General features: G+C 41.4%; 1 protein-coding gene and 1 long non-coding RNA gene across 2 annotated transcripts in view; one reads left to right on the top strand and one right to left on the bottom strand.

Moving 5' to 3' along the window:
- Nucleotides 1-622: 622 nt before the first annotated feature.
- COX6C (cytochrome c oxidase subunit 6C) lies at nt 623-10603 on the bottom strand. The gene is made up of 4 exons (XM_019973708.2): nt 10459-10603; nt 9399-9530; nt 8328-8455; nt 623-737 (listed from the first exon to the last, which is right to left on the bottom strand). The coding sequence occupies exons 2-3, from the start codon at nt 9507-9509 to the stop codon at nt 8342-8344; spliced, it is 225 nt and encodes a 74-aa protein (XP_019829267.1). The 5' UTR covers nt 9510-9530; nt 10459-10603; the 3' UTR covers nt 623-737; nt 8328-8341.
- A 9-nt stretch (nt 10604-10612) lies between these two features.
- The window catches only part of LOC139187013 (uncharacterized), a 64109-nt gene continuing 52793 nt past the window's right edge, over nt 10613-21928 (top strand). Inside the window, exon 1 of the long non-coding RNA XR_011570720.1 lies at nt 10613-11149. This is a non-coding gene — a long non-coding RNA (uncharacterized lncRNA). The remainder of the gene's footprint in view (nt 11150-21928) is intronic.

The raw sequence follows: 21928 nt of genomic DNA, 5'->3' as shown, positions 1-21928 counted from the left end.
ATTACAGCTTACATTATTGGACTCAAGAATTCTGCACAAGAAAATTTGTTAACCTAATTAAAGAACTGGGGATTCAGTTAGTTTTCACTAAAATGACACAATTCTTAAAGCTCTTTTGATCACAACAAAAACAATTACTAAAGGAGAGAAAGCTCCTAAGCCCTCCTCTGAAAAATGTTACCACACTCTCAATTAGCAAATATCAGTCAACCTCAATTCCAATTAAAAAACTTTTTTTGTGTATTTCATATTGTACACGCATACAGTTAGGCCTTCAATAAAGTGGTAACTGAATAAAGAACCTTAAATGTACCTATTACATCTGCCCAATGGCTGGATCCAGTAGGGCAATCTGATAACAATGAAGTCCAAAGACATTTTATTGGAAAGACAGTCTGGGGGTTCAGGATGGGGAACACATGTACACCCGTGGCGAATGCATGTTGTTGTATGGGAAAACCAATACAATATTGTAAAGTTAAAAAAAAAAAAAAAAATTAAAATAAATAAATAAAGTTACTTTCCAAATTCAAAAAAAAAAAATCCCTGACCAATTCTAATCCAAGTACCCCAAACTCTACATGTCGGTAAGAATAACTGAACAAAGACTTAAGTGTCGACAGTATGTTAATTGTTTGTTTATTGAGAGACTATTTCTCACCCCAGATAGTCATAGTTTCATAGTTCAGGAACACAGGAAAGTGACAAACTTCCAGGGAACTCAACCCAAAGAAATTCTGTGGAGAAAAACAGAGTGACCAAGTTAACGACAGTCATTCTCTCAATACCTCGCCACGCTGGGTCCCCTGAGTGCTACTGCCACCGACGCGGGCACGTTTTGCTCACTCACCCTTAGTCCAGGAGCAGCCCCAGTCAGGCTGCCTGGGCTCCAGGTCCATTTTCCCCTATGCTCCCTAACCTCCCTGTCCAACCTCTATTCCATTTGGGGCATTCACATCTTTTTCTGAGGTTTCTTGCTTTCATGTACCAAGTTCTACCTTTTTTTCTTCAAGTCCACCCCGTCCGTTCCAGTCTCATACCCATACAGTTCTTAAAAAGCAGCAGTCCATTTGTTCTAAACTTGTATTCTTGTCTCCAAATCTGCTCCTCTTTTTATTGTTTTTTAAGCAATCAACTTCTTATAAGTAAAAGGTAAAAAAAAAAATGTGTTTAAAAAATCAGCCTGTTAACATCTGATTATGAAAAGTATAACCACTGCGAAAGCTTTGAAAATTTCAAAGGTACGAGAAAACAGCAATATTAAGATAACACACACAAGAAACTAGTATTTTCTTTATCTTTTTACCTTCAGCCTTTTTTGTTATGCACTTTTAACACAGATCACCCTTTACATAAAACATTCTTAGTTTTCTATTTTAGTAATTCCTGTTACTTTGTGATTGTCAATTCTAACGGACATAACAGTCCATGATGGAAATTACAATTCCTATCAGTTTTCCAACCACTGGGAATAAACTTTTTTTTCTACTACTATATATTACATATATTCAACTATGGCTACTTAATACATGTATCGATCTGTGACTCAGATACTTCTTAATATAAGCAACTACAGAAACGGAATGTAACAGAATTGAATCTAACACTAGGCAAAAGTTATTTATACTCAAAATTATCCTTAAATTTTAGACACAGAATCTTAATTCACACTGTCCATGAGGCAGTGGACCTTGACTACCCAACCAGAATCTAGAAAGCCACCAAGTCACCTGTGGACATCCAAATAACAAACCATAAAAGGTTTCCAGTGCTTCAGGAAGAAGGAAAAGAGCAGACCTTGCACACAGTGTTCTGGGCTGTCTGAGGGCCTCCCCAGGGACTATTTCTATCTTTATCTCGAACACTGGTGACAATGGTGACTGTGTTTAAGGGACTTATGAGACACCATCAAAAAGACCAACATTTGTATTGTGGAGGTGCATGAAGGGACAGAGAATTTATGTGAAGAAATACTGGCCAAAAACTTTCCAAATCTGAAGAAAGAAATGTATATACAAACATGTTACTTGGAAGTAAGATGAACCCAAAGTCTCCTAACATCAAGACACATTATAATCCAACTGTCAAAAACCAAAGACGATGAATCCTGGAAGCAGTAAGATTCACCGTCTATAACGGAGTTTCTATAAGATTATCAGTAGACTTCTCAGGAAAATGTCCTTCAAAAATCAGGAAGAAATTAAGACACTCCCAGATAAACAAAAGCTAAAGGATAAGGAGTTCATTACTACTAGATCTGCAAGGAGAACTGTTCAATTTGAAACAAAATTACACTAGACAATCACTCAAAGCCATACTGAAATATGAAGCTCCCTGGCAAAGGTAAATATGTGAATAAATATAAAAGCCAGTGTTAATCATGTTTCATATCCCCACTTTCAATTTTGTAGTATTTAAAAGGCAAAAGCACTAAAAAAAAAAAAAAAAAAAAAGACATCTGTGTTAATGGGCACAATATCTAAAAATGCCATTTGTGACATCAATAACAAAGTAGGGGAACAGGGTTGTAAAAGATAATTTTTGTATGTGATTAAATTTTTGTATGTGTGTTATCAGCAATTCAAAATAGACTATAACAATAGGTTGGTTTAAACGTCCCAAACAAAAGTCATGGATCTGAGGAATGGATACAAAACAAGGTCCAACTACAAGCTATCTACAAAAGATTCACTTTAGATCCAAAGATACACATAGTTTTGAAGTTAAGGATGAAAAGAGACTCCATACAGGCAGCAATCTAAAGAGCAAAAGCGGCTATACTGTTAGCAGATAAAACAGACTAAATCAAAACATGCTACAAACACAAAGGACATTTTATAATGGCAGGTCAGTCCACCAAGAAGGCAGATTATATATACACCAACCATGAGAGCCTGGAAATACATGAAGCAAACACTAACAGAATTGAAGGAAGAAATAGACAGCTCTACATAACAATAGGTGACTTAGAATGTAAAATCTTACAGAAAAACTAAACAAACTCTTTGGCAAACCTATGGCTATAATTGAAATGACCAGACAGAAGATCATTAAGAAAATAAGAGGACTTGAACACTACAGACCAATCAAATCTCATTCTACCCAACATCAGAATATGTATACTTTTTCTTAAGTGCATATGGATTAATTTCCATGTTAGGTCATAGAACAACAGATTTTAAGACTGAAATCACATAAAGTATCTTTGCTGGTCACAATGGATGAAACTAGAAATCCTAACAGAAGGAAGAGAGATAGCAAGGGAACATTTCATGCAAAGATGGGCTCGATAAAGGACAGAAATGGTATGGACCTAAGCCAGAAGCAGAGGATATTAAGAAGAGATGGCAAGAATACATAGAAGAACTATACAAAAAAGATCTTAACAACCCAGATAACCACGATGCTGGCTCACCTAGAGCCAGGCATCCTGGAATGCGAAGTCAAGTGGGCCTTAGGAAGCATCACTATGAACAAAGCTAGTGGAGGTGATGGAATTCCAGCTGAGCTATTTCAAATTCTAAAACATGATGCTGTTAAAGTGCTTCACTCAATATGCCAGGAAATTTGGAAAACTCAGCAGTGGACACAGGACTAGAAAAGGTCAGTTTTCATTTCAATCCCAAAGAAAGGCAATGCCAAAGAATGCTCAAACTACTGCACAACTGCACTCATCTCACACGCTAGTAATGCTCAAAATTCTCCATGCCAGGCTTCAAGAGTACATGAACCGTGAAATTCCAGATGCTCAAGCTGGTTTTAGAAAAGGCAGAGGAACCAGAGATCAAATTGCCAATATCCGCTGGATCATCAAAAAAGCAAGAGTTCCAGAAAAACATCTATTTCTGCTTTATTGACTATGCCAAAGCCTTTGACTGTGTGGACCACAACAAACTATGGAAAATTCTGAAAGAGATGGGAATACCAGATCACCTGACCTGCCTCTTGAGAAATCTGCACGCAGGTCAGGAACAGTTAGAACTGGACATGGAACAACAGATTGTTTCCAAATTGGGAAAGGAGTACATCAAGGCTGTATATTGTCACCTTGCTTATTTAACTTACGTGCAGAGTACATCATGAGAAATGCTGGGCTGGATGAAGCACAAGCTGGAAATCAAAGATTGCCAAGACAGGCATCAATAACCTCAGATATGCAGATAATGCCACCCTTATGGCAGAAAGTGAAGAACTACTGAAGAGCCTCTTGATGAAAGTGAAAGAGGGTGAAAACGTTGGCTTAAAGCTCAACATTCAGAAAACTAAGATCATGGCATCTGGTCCCATCACTTCATGGCAAATAGATGAGGAAACAGTGGAAATAGTGACAGACTTTATTTTTGGGGGCTCCAAGATCACCGCAGATGGTGACTACAGCCATGAAATTAAAAGACGCTTGCTCTTTGGAAGAAAAGCTATGACCAACCTAGAGAGCATATTAAAAAGCAGAGACATTACTTTGCCAACAAAGGTCCATCTAGTCAAGGCTATGGTTTTTCCAGTAGTCATGTATGGATGTGAGAGTTGGACTGTAAAGAAAGCTGAGTGCTTTTGAACTGTGGTGCTGGAGAAGACTCTTGAGAGTCCCTTGGACTGCAAGGAGATCCAACCAGTCCATCCTAAGGAGATCAGTCCTGGGTGTTCATTGGAAGGACTGATGATGAAGCTGAAACTCCAATACTTTTTGGCCACCTGATGCGAAGAACTGACTCACTGGAAAAGACCCTGATGCTGGAAAAGATTGAAGACAGGAGGAGAAGGGGATGACAGAGGATGAGATGGTTGGATGGCATCACCGACTCGATGGACATGAGTTTGAGTAGGCTCTGGGAGTTGGTGATGGAGAGGGAGGCCTGGCATGCTGCAGTCCATGGGGTCGCAAAGAGTCGGACACAACTGAACAGAAGGAAGACAGAAAAATCCACAAATACGTTGAGATTAAACAACATACTCTCCAACCACCAATGGGTCAAAGTAGGTTTAAGAAGAAAAGTTTAAAAGATCAAGTCAACAACCTAAGTTTACCCCTCAAAAGGTAGAAAAGAAAAGCAAGCTAAACCAAAGCCACAGGAAATAAAGATTATTATAAACATACCAAGAAATAAAAAGATAATATTAACAGACTTTAACTAAGTAAGAAGATTAAATCCACAATCAAAAAACACTCAACAAACAAAAGGCTGGGATAAGATGGCTTCACAGGTAAATTCTACCAAACATTTTAAAAAAGTTAACCCCAATCCTCCTCAAACTCTTCCAAAAAACTGAAGAGGGGAACACTTTCAAATTCACTCTATGTATTTTTTAACTTGCATATATTAATGACAACTTAAACCTGTGTATGGGAGAGAGACTGCCCTTCCATGTTTTCCTGTGTCTCTCATATGTCCACATCTGACTAACCATCTTATTTAAAAATACAAAACATTTGGGGCTTCCCTGGTGGCTCAGTGGTAAAGAATCCACCTGCCAATGAAGAGATACAGCTTTAATCCCTAATCCGGGAAGATCCTACATGCTGCAAAGCAGCTAAGCCTGTGCACCACAACCACTAAGCCTGTGCTCGAGAGCCTGGGAGCTGCAATGACTGAGCTCGTGAGCCACAGCTACTGAAGCCTGTGCGCCCAAGAGCCTGTGCTCTGCCAACAAGAGGAGCCCCTGCAAAGAAGAGCCCCCACTCACAGCAACTAGAGAAAAGCCCACTTAGCAACAAAGACCTAGCACAGCCACAAATAAAATTAAAAAAAAAAAAACAAAACACATTCTATAAGACCATCAAATATATTAAAGACAAATTACAGAGCAATATCCCAAATATAGATGCAAAAATCCCTCATAAAATACTAGCCAACAATTCAACAGTTCATTAAAAGGATTACACACCATGAACAAGGATGATTCAACATGTGAAAAATACAACACACCGCAGGACAAAAAGTCACATGATCTTTTCAACTGATTCAAGAAAGCATTTGAAAAATTTAATACCTTTCCATGATTAAAAAAAAAATTCAAATAAAGAATAGGAAGAAAAACTACCTCAACATAATAAAAGTGATATATGAGAAACCCACAGCTAATATACTCTCCTCTAAGGTCGGGGGGGGGGGGGGGGGGGGGGGGCGGGGAAGGATGCACATTTTGGCCGCTTCTCTTCAACACAGTACTGGAAATCCTGCTGCTACTGCTGCTAAGTCGCTTCAGTCGTGTCCGACTCTGTGCGATCCTGTAGACAGCAGCCCACCAGGCTCCCCCGTCCCTGGGATTCTCCAGGCAAGAACACTGGAGTGGGTTGCCATTTCCTTCTCCAATGCATGAAAGTGAAAAGTGGAAGTTAAGTCGCTCAGTCATGCCTGACTCCTAGCGACCCCATGGACTGCAGCCTACCAGGCTCCTCTGTCCATGGGATTTTCCAAGCAAGAGTACTGGAGTGGGGTGCCATTGCCTTCTCCGACTGGAAATCCTAGCCAGGGCAATTAAGGAAGAAAAGAAATGACATCCAAATTGGAAAGGAAGAAGTAAAGCTATCTGCAGATGATCTGATCTTATATGCAGAAAACCTTCAAAGATTGATCGATCTCTCTCACACACACAAAACTGTTAGAATAACTCAGCAAAGCTGAGTAGTGTTTCTATACACTAACAATGAATAATCAGAAAAGCAAATTAAAACAATCTCGTATTAGCATTAAACTACAATTCTTAGGAATAAACTTCAACAAGGAGGTAAAAGACTTATATACTGTAAAGTATAAAACATTGGTGAAATTAAAGAAACAAATAAATGGAAACACATCTTGTGTTCATGATCTAGAATACTTGTAACTGTCAAGATGGTCACACTACCCAAAATGATCTGTATAATGCAATTCCTACCAAAATCCCAACAACATTTGAGAAATAGGAAAATCCATCCTAAAACTCATGTGGATTATCAATAAGACCATGAACAGCCAAAACAATCTTGAAAAAGACAACAAGGCTAGAGGACTAACACTTCCTGATTTCAAAACCTGCTATAAAGGTATTGAATCAAGAGTGTAATATTGGCATAAAGATGGAAATATAAACTAATGCAATAGACTAGAGTCCCAAAATAAACCCGTCCATATAGAGAAAAACACCAAAGGTACTAAAACTAATGGGAAAATATTTTCAAGAGATGGTGTTTGGAAAACTGGATATTCACATGCAAAAGAATGAAGCAAACCATTTCCTTAACATCATATCCAAAAATTAACTCAAAATAGATCAAAGACCTAAAGGTAAGAGCTAATAAAACTATAAAACTTCAGGAAAAAAAGTAATACTTTATGACAGTGAATTTGTTAATGATTTCTTAAATATGACACCAAAAGTACAGGCAAAAAAAAAAAAATTAGAATCCCCTCAGAATTTCAAATGTCTATTCATCAAAAGATACAATTAATAGACTGAAAAGGCAATTAGAGAATGGGAGAAAATATCTAAATCATATCCGATAGGGGCTTTTAAATAACTCCTACAACTCAACAAAAAACTGTCCGATTAAAAATGGGCAAAAGACTTGCATAGACATTTCTCCAAAGAAGTTATACAAACAGCTAACAAGCATGGGAAAAGAGGCTCAACATCATTAACCATTAGGGAAATACAAATGAAGACCAAAAGAAAACAATACCTAACACTCACTAGGATGGCTACTATCAAAAAACCAGAAAATAAGCGGTGGCAAGGACATGGAGAGACCCTTGCACACAAAACTTAGTGAAGTGTAAAATAGTGCAGCCACTATGTAAAAGAGGATGGTGGTTCCTTAAAAATTTAAAACCAGAACATCGTATGGTTTAGCAACTCCACTTCTGAGTATATACTCAAAATAGTATTAAAAGCAGGGTATCAAAGAGATATGCACACAGAACAGCAGCATTATTCACAAGAGCCAAAAGGTGTATAAGGAATCCAAGTCCATTAACAGATGAATGAATAACAAATGAAAAACAAAATGTGGTATACAGATAAAATGGATTACTCAGCCTTAACAAGGAAGAAAATTCTCACACAGCTGTAATGAATAAACCTTGAGGATATTACATTAAATGAAATAAGTCACTATTGCACTTAACATGAGGTACCTAGACAGAAGCATGGTGACTGCCTGGGGAAGGCGGAAATATTTAATGGGTACAGAATGGATCCCCATCTGCAAGATGAAGAGTTCTGAAGACCAGCTGTGCAACGATGTAAAGGTACTTGACGATACTGAACTGTTCGTAATTAAGACCGTATGTTTCATGTATACACACAATCGAAAGGTTTTAAACAGTAACTTCAAATAACTGTATTACCTTTATATTCCAAATCACTTTGCACTCTGAAAGATACCAGCCTTCCTCATCTCCTCAAAATCTTTCATGGAATCATAATTTCTGTAGAAGTCTGCATATGCCTTCTTTCTTTTTTCAGCTACAGCAAACTAAAAGGAAACAATCACATTCAGGGTTTATTTTTTAGATTATTAGAAACAATATCTAAAGACAATGTAAATGACCAAGCTTCTGTTCACCTTGAAGCCTATCATTTTATTAAATAAGTAATTAGGGCTTCCCTAGTGGCTCAGTGGTCAAGAATTCACCGTGGTTCAATCCCTGGGCCCGGAAGAGCCCCTGGAGAGGGAAAGAGCAATGCACTCCAGTATTCCAGTATTCCTGCCTGGGAAATCCCATGGACAGAGAAGCCTGGCGGGCTGCAGTCCATGGGGTCACACGAGTTGGACATGACTTAGCAACTAAACAACAAAGAAGTAACTAAGTTAAAATGAACTTTTTAGGATGGATCCTAATCTGACTAGCATCCTTACAGGAGGAAAAAATTCAGACAGAAACATACTAACACATATAGGACCATGTGATGAGAGGGAGAAGACAGCCATCTTCTACAAAGTCAAGCAGAGAGGCAGCAGAAGAAATCAACCCCAAAGTTTTTTTGGTTGTTTTTGGCCACACTTGTGGCAGGTGGGATCTTAAGTTTCCCAACCAGGGATAGAACCCGTGCCCCCTGCAATGGAAGCTTGGAGTCTTAACCACTGGATGGTCAGGGAAGTCCCCGACAGCTATCCTGATCTTGGATTTTTAGCCTCAAAAATTTTTTCTACTGTGGAAGCCACCCACTTTGTGGTATTTTGTTATGGCAGCCCAACCAAATTAAGCTTCATTTAAAGATGGAAGACAAGCCATCTGGAGAATAAGAAATACTGTCCCCATCACACTGAAGTGGTAGAGAAAGGTAAGAGCAAGGGAGCACCCTACAGAGGGAATTTCTTTAAGAGACTCTATGAGCTATCTACGAAAATGAAATATATTTTCAAATTGAAAACATTTTTCGACCGCGAGCACAAAGTAAAAATAAAACATACATACCTTATAGAAAGTTGCAAACCCCAGAGAGACCATGAATGCGCCAACAATATGAAATCGCAGACGTCTGGCCAGAAGGCCACGCATCTGAGGTTTTGCCAAAGCAGTGGACATGGCAGTTTTTCTTCTCGACGGCTAGAATGAGAGAGAGCTCTTAGAACTCTTATGCACAATACATTTTAGTACCTAGAGACACAAGCAGGACAGTGGACCAACTCCTCTACCAAAACCTAGGATCTTTAGGGGCTTAGTGACTTCATCTTTTTCCCTTTCACACGCTGAACGACCACCCTAAATAAGCAAGCCGGTTGCGACCCAACAGTAACCGGGGAACAAGAATGACACAGGCCTCTCCGAATTACAGGAAAGATCAGCAGTGGCTCTAGATTGATAGCACAAGTGCAAACAACTCTACCACCAATTCATTTAATCCTGTGAGACAGGTGTTTTCCCGTTTTACTGACAAAAACCTGGACGCACGAAGGTTAAGGAAACATTTCAAGGTCGCGCAGTCAGGACTAACACCCGGGCGGGCCCCCCAGCAGGTCCCCCGGGCCCTCGGCGAGCGCCGCCCGCGCGGGGAGGGAAGGCCCTGCGCGCGCGGGGGCGGCTGCGGGAGGGAGGCCCGCCCCCGGCCCCCAGCCTCCCAACCCCAACCCCAAGGCTACCACAAAGCCGACGGCGCCCCTCCCGCCCGGGGCCCGGAGGAGGGGGAAACCGCTCCCTTTCTGCAGGTGAAAACACCGGGAGCGGACAGGTCAAAGGACGCCGCCAAGGTCACGCTCAACGCAGTGAGATACGCAACGGTCCCCGGGGCCGGGCCGGCTGCCTCCGAAGCCTGGCGGTCCCTCCAGGCCCCTCTCACGCCCCTCAGCAAACCCGGGGTCCCCGGGAGACCCTCCCCGAAGAGGCCGCAACGCCGGGAAGCTGGGGTCGACACGGGTCAGAGGTCCGAGGTTTCCCGACCCTAGAGATGGAGAGTAACGGCTAGAGAGGCAGACCGGCAGCGGGAGGCGGCAGGCGGGGGAATCCAAACAAGGGAGGAGGTAGGCACACGACTCACCTCAACCGCGACGTCCTCTCAGGCTGATGGAGAAATGGACGGCGTTTCCGCAGCGCGCAGGCGCCTAAATAGAGGGAACGGAGAGGGGACCCGGCTACGGTGGCCGAAAGAGTCCAAAAAGCCTCCGGCGCGCCTCCCGCTGGTCACAGCTGACGTTAACCAGGGTTTTCAGTCTCTTCCTTGGGTAACTTTGGATTTATTTAGACTTTGACCTTCTGCGTCAGTTTCTTTAGTAAATTGGACATACTGATCTTACTCATACACAGAGTTGATATGAACTGATTAAGGAATTCAAAGATTTTAAATGTGTGAATTTAAATAAATATATACCCTACAAATACAGCACAAATCTTCCTGGACATGCATGGATTGCTCCGACTATGTGCACAAACCAACATTTTCATTATGACTATCCTTATGCATATAGCCACTTGTTTGGGTAAACAGTGAACCAGACAGCCAAGTTCCAGAAGCTCACAGCTCAGCAAATGAGACAGGCATAAACAGAGTAATATCATGAATCCCAACCAGTGGATGCTGTAGTGGACAGCTGACCTAGCTGTTGCAGAAGCAATTACCCGCTTAGCAGAGTTGAACAAATTTTGATGGAAGTACTTGTGTGGACTTTTAGTAAGAGACTGGTGTTTTTAAAGGAAGACATCTGGAAGTTTATGGAAAGTAGTCTGTAAAGGTAAGACTCTTGTGCCTTCAGGGTGTCAGACTTGGTTTTTATTGAAATAACCTGAATTGGTACTGCATTATTGAAGTCAACTCAGCAAGTACTGTGAAGGATTTATAGGCTACATAATATTGATTCAACATATATGGATTGATACCAGGCTCTGCTATTAGGCAGATCATGAAGCAGGTCATGGAGTCTTTGTTCTCAGAGACTTGTTAACAGATGGTTCTGGGGAGTGAAACCTTTCAGTCATAATTGGTGGTTACTGAAGGTCAAAGTAGATTCGTACCTCAGCAACATTTTTCAGGCTACTTATTGTTGTCCCAAGACACAGACTAAACAAACTGAAATGTCAGAGTTTAGAGCAGAGAAAGGTTTATGGGCTTCCCAGGTGGTGGAGTGGTATAGAATCCATCTGCCAGTGCAGGAGACGCAGAAGACAGGGCTTTGATCCCTGCATCAGAAAGATCCTCTGGAGTGGGAAATGGCAACCCATTCCAGTATTCTTGCCTGGAAAATTCCATGGACAGAGGAGCCTGGCAAGCTACAGTTGAGGGGGTAGCAAACAGTCAGACACGACTGAGCGACTAAGTGCACACACAAACAAGCAGAGAGAAGAGGCCACCCACCCTCAAAAGAGCTGAATTCCCTGATAGTTTGTGGGGAAGAGTTTTTAAGTGCAAACTTTACCATGAGGGCTGGAGATTGTGTGACTTTCTTGCAATTGGCTGGTGGTGAAAAAACCAAGCGGTGTCCGGGACTGGTGCGCAGCCTCGCGTTACCATCCTCCACCTGGGTGGGTGAGGGCCTTAGTTCCTGCAGAACTCAAAGACATACTGCTATATATCTAGGAGTTGAGCAATCTGGGAGGTGAGTCTTAGTAAATACAGACCTTAATTAACAGAACTAGAATTTAATAGCCATTAAAATATAACCTTTTTCTCTCTAAAATTACCCTCACTTTTACCACATACAACTAAATTGAGACTAATTTGCTTACAAATTAAGTCTGGTTAACTGATTACATAGGATTTTTACACTGGCTATATCGGAACTTTACATAAGGAGTCTTTGAACTTTTTATAGTCCTCTCAAGGCCAGGAAAGCCATGCCAAGGGCTGGATGAATTTCTTTCTTCTAGAGGTCCCTCAAATATATAGATTCCTGCACCTTCCAGGAAGCAGCCTTTCTTGTTTGCCTGATAAGGCTGTTCAGAACCTAAGAACTTCTGATTTCTGAATGAATCAGGTAGAGAGAAAAGATAAGTGTTTCAATTCTACTCATAGAGATGTAATTTACCAAATTGCTTTTAAATCATAATTAGCATGAGGGGAAGAGTTTCCTTATATCTGGAAAACACAGATCAAAACCAATAATATTCCAGACAAAAAAGCATGAAAATTAATATAACCATATTTACCAGTTCACTCAACAAGCAATTCTTTTGTTAATAGTTTTATGACACCATCAGATTTTTCCATTAGGATTCTTTCATTTCTTACCAAATTCAGCAGTATGATCTGAAAGTTATCAGAAACATGTACTTGTCCCAAAGTCCTTACTATGAATCTTCTGGAAGATGAAGCACTTTTGCAAAAGTATCAGAATACAACAACAACTGTCTGTACATGACAAAGGACTTTAAAATGCACAAATACCTGACAAAGTAATTGACAAAGATCATTTTTTACTGCTGTGACACACAATATTTTAAGATAATAACTAGACTAATGACTGATAATATTAGTGGATAGGGTAAGGGGTCCCTGGAGAAAAAAAAGAATCAGCTATAGCTTTTCTTTTCAGTTATTATTTTTAAATTATGTATTTTTTTATTTTTGCCCACATCAGCCCTTAGTTGCAGCAGGCATGATCTTTTGTTGTGGTGCAGGGGCTCCTTGCTGCAGTGCGCAGGCTTTTCCCTAGTTCAGGCATGCGGGCCCAGCAGTTGCGGTGTGTAGGCCCAGTTGCCTGAGGCATGTGGGATCCTAATTTCTCCAATTATGGGAACACATACTGGCTATTTATGAAATTAACAAATTATTGTAAAATCTCTTCTTTAGAATGAAAGTGACTTACGGTTTAGAAGTACATACTGAAATATTTCTCAATCAAATGGCTTGATGATGATTATTTCCTTCAATATAATACAAGTGGGGCTGGCAGGCAGGTAGAGAAAAGTGGCGGGGATGTTGACTAGGGGAGAAATAATCGGAGGTTAGCAAATGGTTTCTATGAAGAGCCAGGTAGTGGCTGTGGGCCAACGTCTTTGTTGACAGTATCCAACTATCCTGTTAAGTCCCTCAGTCATGTCTGACTCTTTGCGACCCTGTGGACTATAGCCTACCAGGTTCCTCCATCCATGGGATTTTCCAGGCAAAAATACTGCAATGGGTTGCCATTTCCTTCTCCAGATCTTCCCAACCCAGGGATTGAACCCAGGTCTCCTGCATCGTAGGCAGACACTTTACTGTCTGAGCCACCAGGGAAGATCCAATGTGACTGCAGCCACAGGCAAAATATCAATATAAAGGAATGAATTTGACTGTGTTCCAATAAAACTTTATTTATAAAAACAGCTAGTGGGCTAGGCTTGGCCCTTAGGCCAGAACTTGCTGACCCCCTGGTCAAATAGGCATTACTGTGGCTGCATCATGGTTACACAGTATTTCATCATACTATTCTGTCTACTTTTGCACATGTTTGATGTTTTTCCTCAATAAAATATTTGCAACAAATGAATATCTTTAGCATTATATACAAGTTTCAGACTACTCTTCAGCCTTGGTATTATTCTTGGAGGTGATTGATACCTTTCGTTTTCCTTTTTGTATCAGATCAGATCAGTCGCTCAGTCGTGTCCGACTCTTTGCGACCCCATGAATCGCAGCACGCCAGGCCTCCCTGTCCATCACCAACTCCTGGAGTTCACCCAGACTCACATCCATCGAGTCAGTGATGCCATCCAGCCATCTCATCCTCTGTCGTCCCCTTCTCCTCTTGCCCCCAATCCCTCCCAGCATCAGAGTCAACTTTTCCAATGAGTCAACTCTTCGCATGAGGTGGCCAAAGTACTGAAGTTTCAGCTTTAGCATCATTCCTTCCAAAGAAATCCCAGGGCTGATCTCCTTCAGAATGGCCTGGTTGGATCTCCTTGCAGTCCAAGGGACTGTCAAGAGTCTTCTCCAACACCACAGTTCAAAAGCATCAATTCTTCAGCACGCAGCCTTCTTCACAGTCCAACTCTCACATCCATACATGACCACAGGAAAAACCATAGCCTTGACTAGACGAACCTTTGTTGGCAAAGTAATGTCTCTGCTTTTTAATATGCTATCTAGGTTGGTCATAACTTTCCTTCCAAGGAGTAAGCATCTTTTAATTTCATGGCTGCAGTCACCATCTGCAGTTGTTTTGGAGCCCAGAAAAATAAAGTCTGACACTGTTTCCACTGTTTCCCCATCTATTTCCCATGAAGTGATGGGACCAGATGCCATGATCTTCGTTTTCTGAATGTTGAGCTTTAAGCCCACTTTTTCACTCTCCACTTTCACGTTCATCAAGAGGCTTTTTAGTTCCTCTTTACTTTCTGCCATAAGGGTGGTGTCATCTGCATATCTGAGGTTATTGATATTTCTCCTGGCAATCTTGATTCTGGCTTGTGTTCTTCCAGTCCAGCATTTCTCATGATGTACTCTACATATAAGTTAAATAAACAGGGTGACAATATACAGCCTTGACGAACTCCTTTTCCTATTTGGAACCAGTCTGTTGTTCCATGTCCAGTTCTAACTGTTGCTTCCTGACCTGCATACAAATTTCTCAAGAGGCAGATCAGGTGGTCTGGTATTCCCATCTCTTTCAGAATTTTCCACAGTTTATTGTGATCCACACAGTCAAAGGCTTTGGCATAGTCAATAAAGCAGAAATAGATGTTTTTCTGGAACTCTCTTGCTTTTTCCATGATCCAGCGGATGTTGGCAATTTGATCTCTGGTTCCTCAGCCTTTTCTAAAACCAGCTTGAACATCAGGAAGTTCATGGTTCACATATTGCTGAAGCCTGGCTTGGAGAATCTTGAGCATTACTTTACTAGCGTGTGAGATGAGTGCAATTGTGTGGTAGTTTGAGCATTCTTTGGCATTGCCTTTCTTTGGGATTGGAATGAAAACAGACCTTTTCCAGTCCTGTGGCCACTGCTGAGTTTTCCAAATTTGCTGGCATATTGAGTGCAGCCCTTTCACAGCATCATCTTTCAGGATTTGAAATAGCTCAACTGGAATTCTATCACCTCCACTAGCTTTGTTTGTAGTGATGCTTTCTAAGGCCCACTTGACTTCACATTCCAGGATGTCTGGCTCTAGGTGAGTGATCACACCATCGTGATTATCTGGGTCATGAAGATCTTTTTTGTACAGTTCTTCTGTGTATTCTTGCCATCTCTTCTTAATATCTTCTGCTTCTGTTAGGTCCATACCATTTCTGTCCTTTATCGAGCCCATCTTTGCATGAAATGTTCCTTTGGTATCTCTGATTTTCTTGAAGAGATCCCTAGTCTTTCCCATTCTGTTGTTTTCCTCTATTTCTTTGCATTGATTGCTGAAGAAGGCTTTCTTATCTCTTCTTGCTATTCTTTGGAACTCTGCATTCACATGTTTATATCTTTCCTTTTCTCCATGCTTTTCACTTCTCTTCTTTTCACAGCTATTTGTAAGGCCTCCCCAGACAGCCATTTTGCTTTTTTGCATTTCTTTTCCATGGGGATGGTCTTGATCCCTGTCTCCTGTACAATGTCACGAACCTCATTCCATAGTTCATCAGGCACTCTATCTATCAGATCTAGGCCCTTAAATCTATTCTCATTTCCACTGTATAATCATAAGGGATTTGATTTAGGTCATACCTGAATGGTCTAGTGCTTTTCCCTACTTTCTTCAATTTCAGTCTGAATTTGGCAATAAGGAGTTCATGGTCTGAGCCACAGTCAGCTCCTGGTCTTGTTTTTGCTGACTGTATAGAGCTTCTCCATCTTTGGCTGCAAAGAATATAATCAATCTGATTTCGGTATTGACCATCTGGTGATGTCCATGCATAGAGTCTTCTCTTGTGTTGTTGGAAGAGGGTGTTTGTTATGACCAGTGCATTTTCTTGGCAAAACTCTATTAGTCTTTGCCTTGCTTCATTCCGTATTCCAAGGTCAAATTTGCCTGTTACTCCAGGTGTTTCTTGACTTCCTACTTTTGCATTCCAGTCCCCTATAATGAAAAGGACATCTTTTTAGGGTGTTAGTTCTAAAAGGTCTTGTAGGTCTTCATAGAACCATTCAACTTCAGCTTTTTCCACGTTACTGGTTGGGGCATAGACTTGGATTACTGTGATATTGAATGGTTTGCCTTGGAAACGAACAGAGATCATTCTGTCGTTTTTGAGACTGCCTCCAAGTACTGCATTTCGGACTCTTTTGTTGACCATGATGGCCACTCCATTTCTTCTGAGGGATTCCTGCCCACAGTAGTAGATATAATGGTCATCTGAGTTAAATTCACCCATTCCAGTCCATTTGAGTTCGCTGATTCCTAGAATGTCGACATTCACTCTTGCCATCTCTTGTTTGACCACTTCCAATTTGCCTTGATTCATGGACCTGACATTCCAGGTTCCTATGCAATACTGCTCTTTACAGCATCGGACCTTGCTTCTATCACCAGTCACATCCACAGCTGGGTATTCTTTTTGCTTTGGCTCCATCCCTTCATTCTTTAGCTGGTGATATAAAAGAGATGGAAAGCTTAGAAGGCGGGTCTTGGAGTTTAGAATGAGGAAGTAGGACTCTGGGAGCTCCCCAAAGTTTGAGACTGAGTCATGGTCACCTTTGCTTCCACAAAAACTGTGATGAAGTATGGCCCAGAGTAACCTCAGTAAATGTTTATAAAATAAGTCCCTTAGACTGAGAGGGAGTAGAGTTTTTATATTTCTTTATTTAGGGAAATGCTAGTTGTGGTCTGATTCCACTTAAAATAGGATGACTTGGGCTCCCCTGCTGGCTCAGTGGTAAAGAATCCACCTGCCAATGCAGGAGACACAGGTTCGATTCCTGGTTCAGGAAGATCCCGCATGCTGCAGAGCAACTAAGCCCGTGCACCACAACTGCTGAGCCTGTGCTCTAGAGCCTTGGAACCGCAACTACTGAGCCCGCATGTTGCAACTGCTGAAGCACGTGTGCCTAGAGCCGGTGCTCTGCAACAAGAGAAGCCACAGCAGTGAGAAGCCTGCTTACCGGAATGAAGAGTAGCCTCCACTCTCTGCAACTAGAGAAACAACCACAGGGCAGCGAAGACCTAGCACAGCCAAAACAAAAAAATCACTTAAGAAGAATGAGAGGACCAGAAATTGAAAATTAAATTTAAAAATTAAAATGTAGTTATGGATAATCTCAACATGGCAGTAAATAGAGGCCAAATGGCTTTCAGATGAGGTTGGCATTGGTTTTAGAAAAGGCAGAGGAACCAGAGATCAAATTGCCAACATCCGCTGGATCATGGAAAAAGCAAGAGAGTTCCAGAAAAACATCTATTTCTGCTTTATTGACTATGCCAAAGCCTTTGACTGTGTGGATCACAATAAACTGTGGAAAATTCTGAAAGAGATGGGAATACCAGACCACCTGATCTGCCTCTTGAGAAATTTGTATGCAGGTCAGGAAGCAACAGTTAGAACTGGACATGGAACAACAGACTGGTTCCAAATAGGAAAAGGAGTTCGTCAAGGCTGTATATTGTCACCCTGTTTATTTAACTTATATGTAGAGTACATCATGAGAAATGCTGGACTGGAAGAACACAAGCCAGAATCAAGATTGCCAGGAGAAATATCAATAACCTCAGATATGCAGATGACACCACCCTTATGGCAGAAAGTAAAGAGGAACTAAAAAGCCTCTTGATGAACGTGAAAGTGGAGAGTGAAAAAGTGGGCTTAAAGCTCAACATTCAGAAAACGAAGATCATGGCATCTGGTCCCATCACTTCATGGGAAATAGATGGGGAAACAGTGGAAACAGTGTCAGACTTTATTTTTCTGGGCTCCAAAATCACTGCAGATGGTGACTGCAGCCATGAAATTAAAAGACGCTTACTCCTTGGAAGGAAAGTTATGACCAACCTAGATAGCATATTAAAAAGCAGAGACATTACTTTGCCAACAAAGGTTCGTCTAGTCAAGGCTATGGTTTTTCCTGTGGTCATGTATGGATGTGAGAGTTGGACTGTGAAGAAGGCTGCGTGCTGAAGAATTGATGCTTTTGAACTGTGGTGTTGGAGAAGACTCTTGACAGTCCCTTGGACTGCAAGGAGATCCAACCAGGCCATTCTGAAGGAGATCAGCCCTGGGATTTCTTTGGAAGGAATGATGCTAAAGCTGAAACTCCAGTACTTTGGCCACCTCATGCGAAGAGTTGACTCATTGGAAAAGTTGACTCTGATGCTGGGAGGGATTGGGGGCAAGAGGAGAAGGGGACGACAGAGGATGAGATGGCTGGATGGCATCACTGACTCGATGGATGTGAGTCTGGGTGAACTCCAGGAGTTGGTGATGGACAGGGAGGCCTGGCGTGCTGCGATTCATGGGGTCGCAAAGAGTCGGACACGACTGAGCGACTGATCTGATCTGATCTGATTCTCATTATTGATAGAATTAAGCTCATGTATCAATTTTCTGTGCTTTTCTCTTTGCCTTTTAGAGACAGAGAGAGTGACTCGGGATGAGTAAAGGTTAATGCAGCCCCAGGAGACAGGATCTTAGTGTGCCTGCAGCTTAACCCAAAGTTTCCAAGCTTTGCTTACCTGCACACCCCTATACTATTACTCATTAACATTCTTCCTTAAATGGACTTATTTTTTAAGTCAGTGTAGCCGTTAGTGTTTGGAGATGTTAACCTGGGCTTTCCCATTGTCCACGCTGCCACCATTCACCTGGGAGGAAAAACACTCTCCATGCACTGACCTAAGGGTAGTCGGGAGGCAAAGTGGTGAGGAATCCGCCTGCCAGTGCAGGAGAGGCAAGAGACACAGGTTCAATCCCTGGGTCAGGAAGATGCCCTGGAGAAGGAAATGGCCACCCATTCCAGTATTCTTGCCTTCAGTATTCTTGCTGCAGTCCCTGGGGTCAGAAAGAGTCAGACACGACTGAGAGACTGAATTGACTGACTGACACATGTAAGTAGAATCATATGGTGTTTCATTCATGTTGTAGAATTGCCTTTCTATTTAAGGCCATTGTACATATATGCCACACTTTGTTTATATGCTCATGGGTGTGTCAGTGTCATGGAAACTGAGGTTGTTTTCACCTTTGGCTATTGTGTATAATGCTGCTATGAACATGGGTTGTAGATATCAGTTTGAGACCCTAATTTCAATTCTTTTGTTTTATGGGATCTCTCTCTCTTATTTTCACTCTCAGCTATAGATATATCTGAGGATACTAATTGTAAACTTTTTTTTTCTTTTTTTTTTAAATTTATTTTATTTTTAAACTTTACAATATTGTATTAGTTTTGCCCCACATCGAAATGAATCCACCACAGGTATACCCGTGCTCCCCATCCTGAACCCTCCTCCCTCCTCCCTCCCCATACCTCCCTCTGGGTCGTCCCAGTGCACCAGCCCCAAGCATCCAGTATCGTGCATCGAACCTGGACTGGCAACTCGTTTCATACATGATATTATACATGTTTCAATGCCATTCTCCCAATTACAAAAGTCTACAAGTAATTGTAAACTTTTAAAGTTTTTTTTCCCCATGAATCAACTCCTAGGGAGTAATTTTTATTCATTTATTTTTGATAGGAGGATAACTGCTTTACAATATTGTGTTTGTTTCTGCTATACACCAACATGAATCGGCCACAGGTAACATGTCCCCTCCCTCCTGAACCGCCTTTCCACCTCCCACCCCGTCCTCCCGCTCTAGGCTGTCACAGGTAACCAGGTTTGCCTTGAGCTCCCTGTGTCACATAGCAGCTTCCTGCTTTGCATATGGTAAAGTACACGCTTCAATGCCACTCTCTCAGTTTGTCCCACCCTCTCCTCCCCACTGTGTCCACAAGTCTGTCTTCTATGTCTTCATCTCCATTGCTGCCCTAGGGAGTCATTTTTGCTTTGTATTTTTTTAATGTTGCACATTTCTATCTCTGAAGATTTTTGGTTGCCCATGCATACTTAAGAATAACACAACATAAAAGCTCATCTCCAGCTCTGTGTCCATGGTAGGGTCTGTCACCCAGCAGGTGTCACTTTAGGTGAAGAGACAGGGAGCAACCACTGAGGTTTTAGACCTCATAGGGCTTCCCCGGTGGCTCAGTGGTGAAGAATTCACCTTTACTATTATAGTATAGGAGATGCAGGCCTGATCCCTGGCTTGGGGAGATCTCTTGGAGAAGGAAATGGCAACCCACTTCAATATGCTTGCCTGGGAAATCCCATGGACAGAGGAGCCTGGTGGGCTACAGCCCATGAGGTTGCAAAGGATTCAGACATGACTTAGTGACTAAACAACAACAACAGAAATGAAATGAGGAGACACATGCGCTGATCAGGACACCAACTCACGTGTTCACTGACCAATCTCTCACCAGGCAATTCATTTCTTTTGTTTTATTGGTATTTGGTTTTAGGTCTTATGAATTTGTTTAAATTTCTTTCCCCTCAACTTTATTGAGGTATGATTGACAAAAATTGTATAAATTTAGGTTATACAATGCAATTTTTTTTGTTCTCGTTAAAGTGTGCAATGTGAGATTATATACGTACACTGTGAGATTATATACAGTGGAATACTATTCAGATATAAAGAAGGAAATCCTCCCATTTGTAACAATATGGATAAATCTGCAGGGCATTATGCTAGGTGAAATAAACCAGACACAGAAAGACAAATATTGTATGATCTCATTGTAAAAAAAAAAGTCAAACTCACAGAATCAGAGCGAAGACTGTGGTTGCCAGGGGCTGAGGGGTGGAGGAAATGGGGTTGTTGTTGTTTATTTGCTAAGTCGTGTCTGACTCTTTATGACCCCATGGGCTGTAGCCTGTCAGGGTTTACTGTTCATGGGTGCTACTAGCTAATGGTTACAAACTTTCAGTTTGTACTAAGAGGGATCAGTTCTGAGGATGTAATGTACAGCATGGCAACTATAGTTAACAATACTGTATTATATTCTTGAAATGTACTAAGAGACTGGAACTTAAGTGTTTTCAGCACACATAAAAGAAACAAATGGTATCTTTCCATTTCTTTTAAAATGAAATCAACCAGTCTTTCCCTCTCACCCTTGCCTTCTCTCCTCTCTTCCTCTGCTGGGGGAGAATGGGACATTCTTTACAGAGACACGTGTATAGTAATTTTGCCTACAAACTTTCCAGTAACTCCTCTATTTTAAGCCTATTTTGCTGTCTCAGAAGACCTGGCACATCTGAGTGCTCAGCCTCTCCAGGTTTATGGAATGTAGTTGAGAGACTCAATTCCTAGGCAGGTTGATAAGAAGTCCGGGTCCCCCAAGGAAGAGAAAGGGGTCTGAGGCTCTGGAGGAGGAGATAGGGCTCTGGAGTTCTCAAGGAGGAAAAAAGGACAAACATTTTTTTCTACATTGCTTTGTCTTAGTCAATATAGCAATGTGTCCTGCTTGAGGATATGTTTCTCCTTCTTGAGAACCTTCTGACTAATCCGGTTATCTTAAAATATATATTGTGGGAATGACTCTGGTAAGACCTTTACAACCTTGAGACATTCT

Source organism: Bos indicus, chromosome 14 (genome assembly GCF_029378745.1).
Source record: "Bos indicus isolate NIAB-ARS_2022 breed Sahiwal x Tharparkar chromosome 14, NIAB-ARS_B.indTharparkar_mat_pri_1.0, whole genome shotgun sequence".
Lineage (NCBI taxonomy): Eukaryota > Metazoa > Chordata > Mammalia > Artiodactyla > Bovidae > Bos > Bos indicus.
Note: the sequence above shows the minus strand (reverse complement) of the source record. Positions and strands in the feature narration are given on the sequence as shown.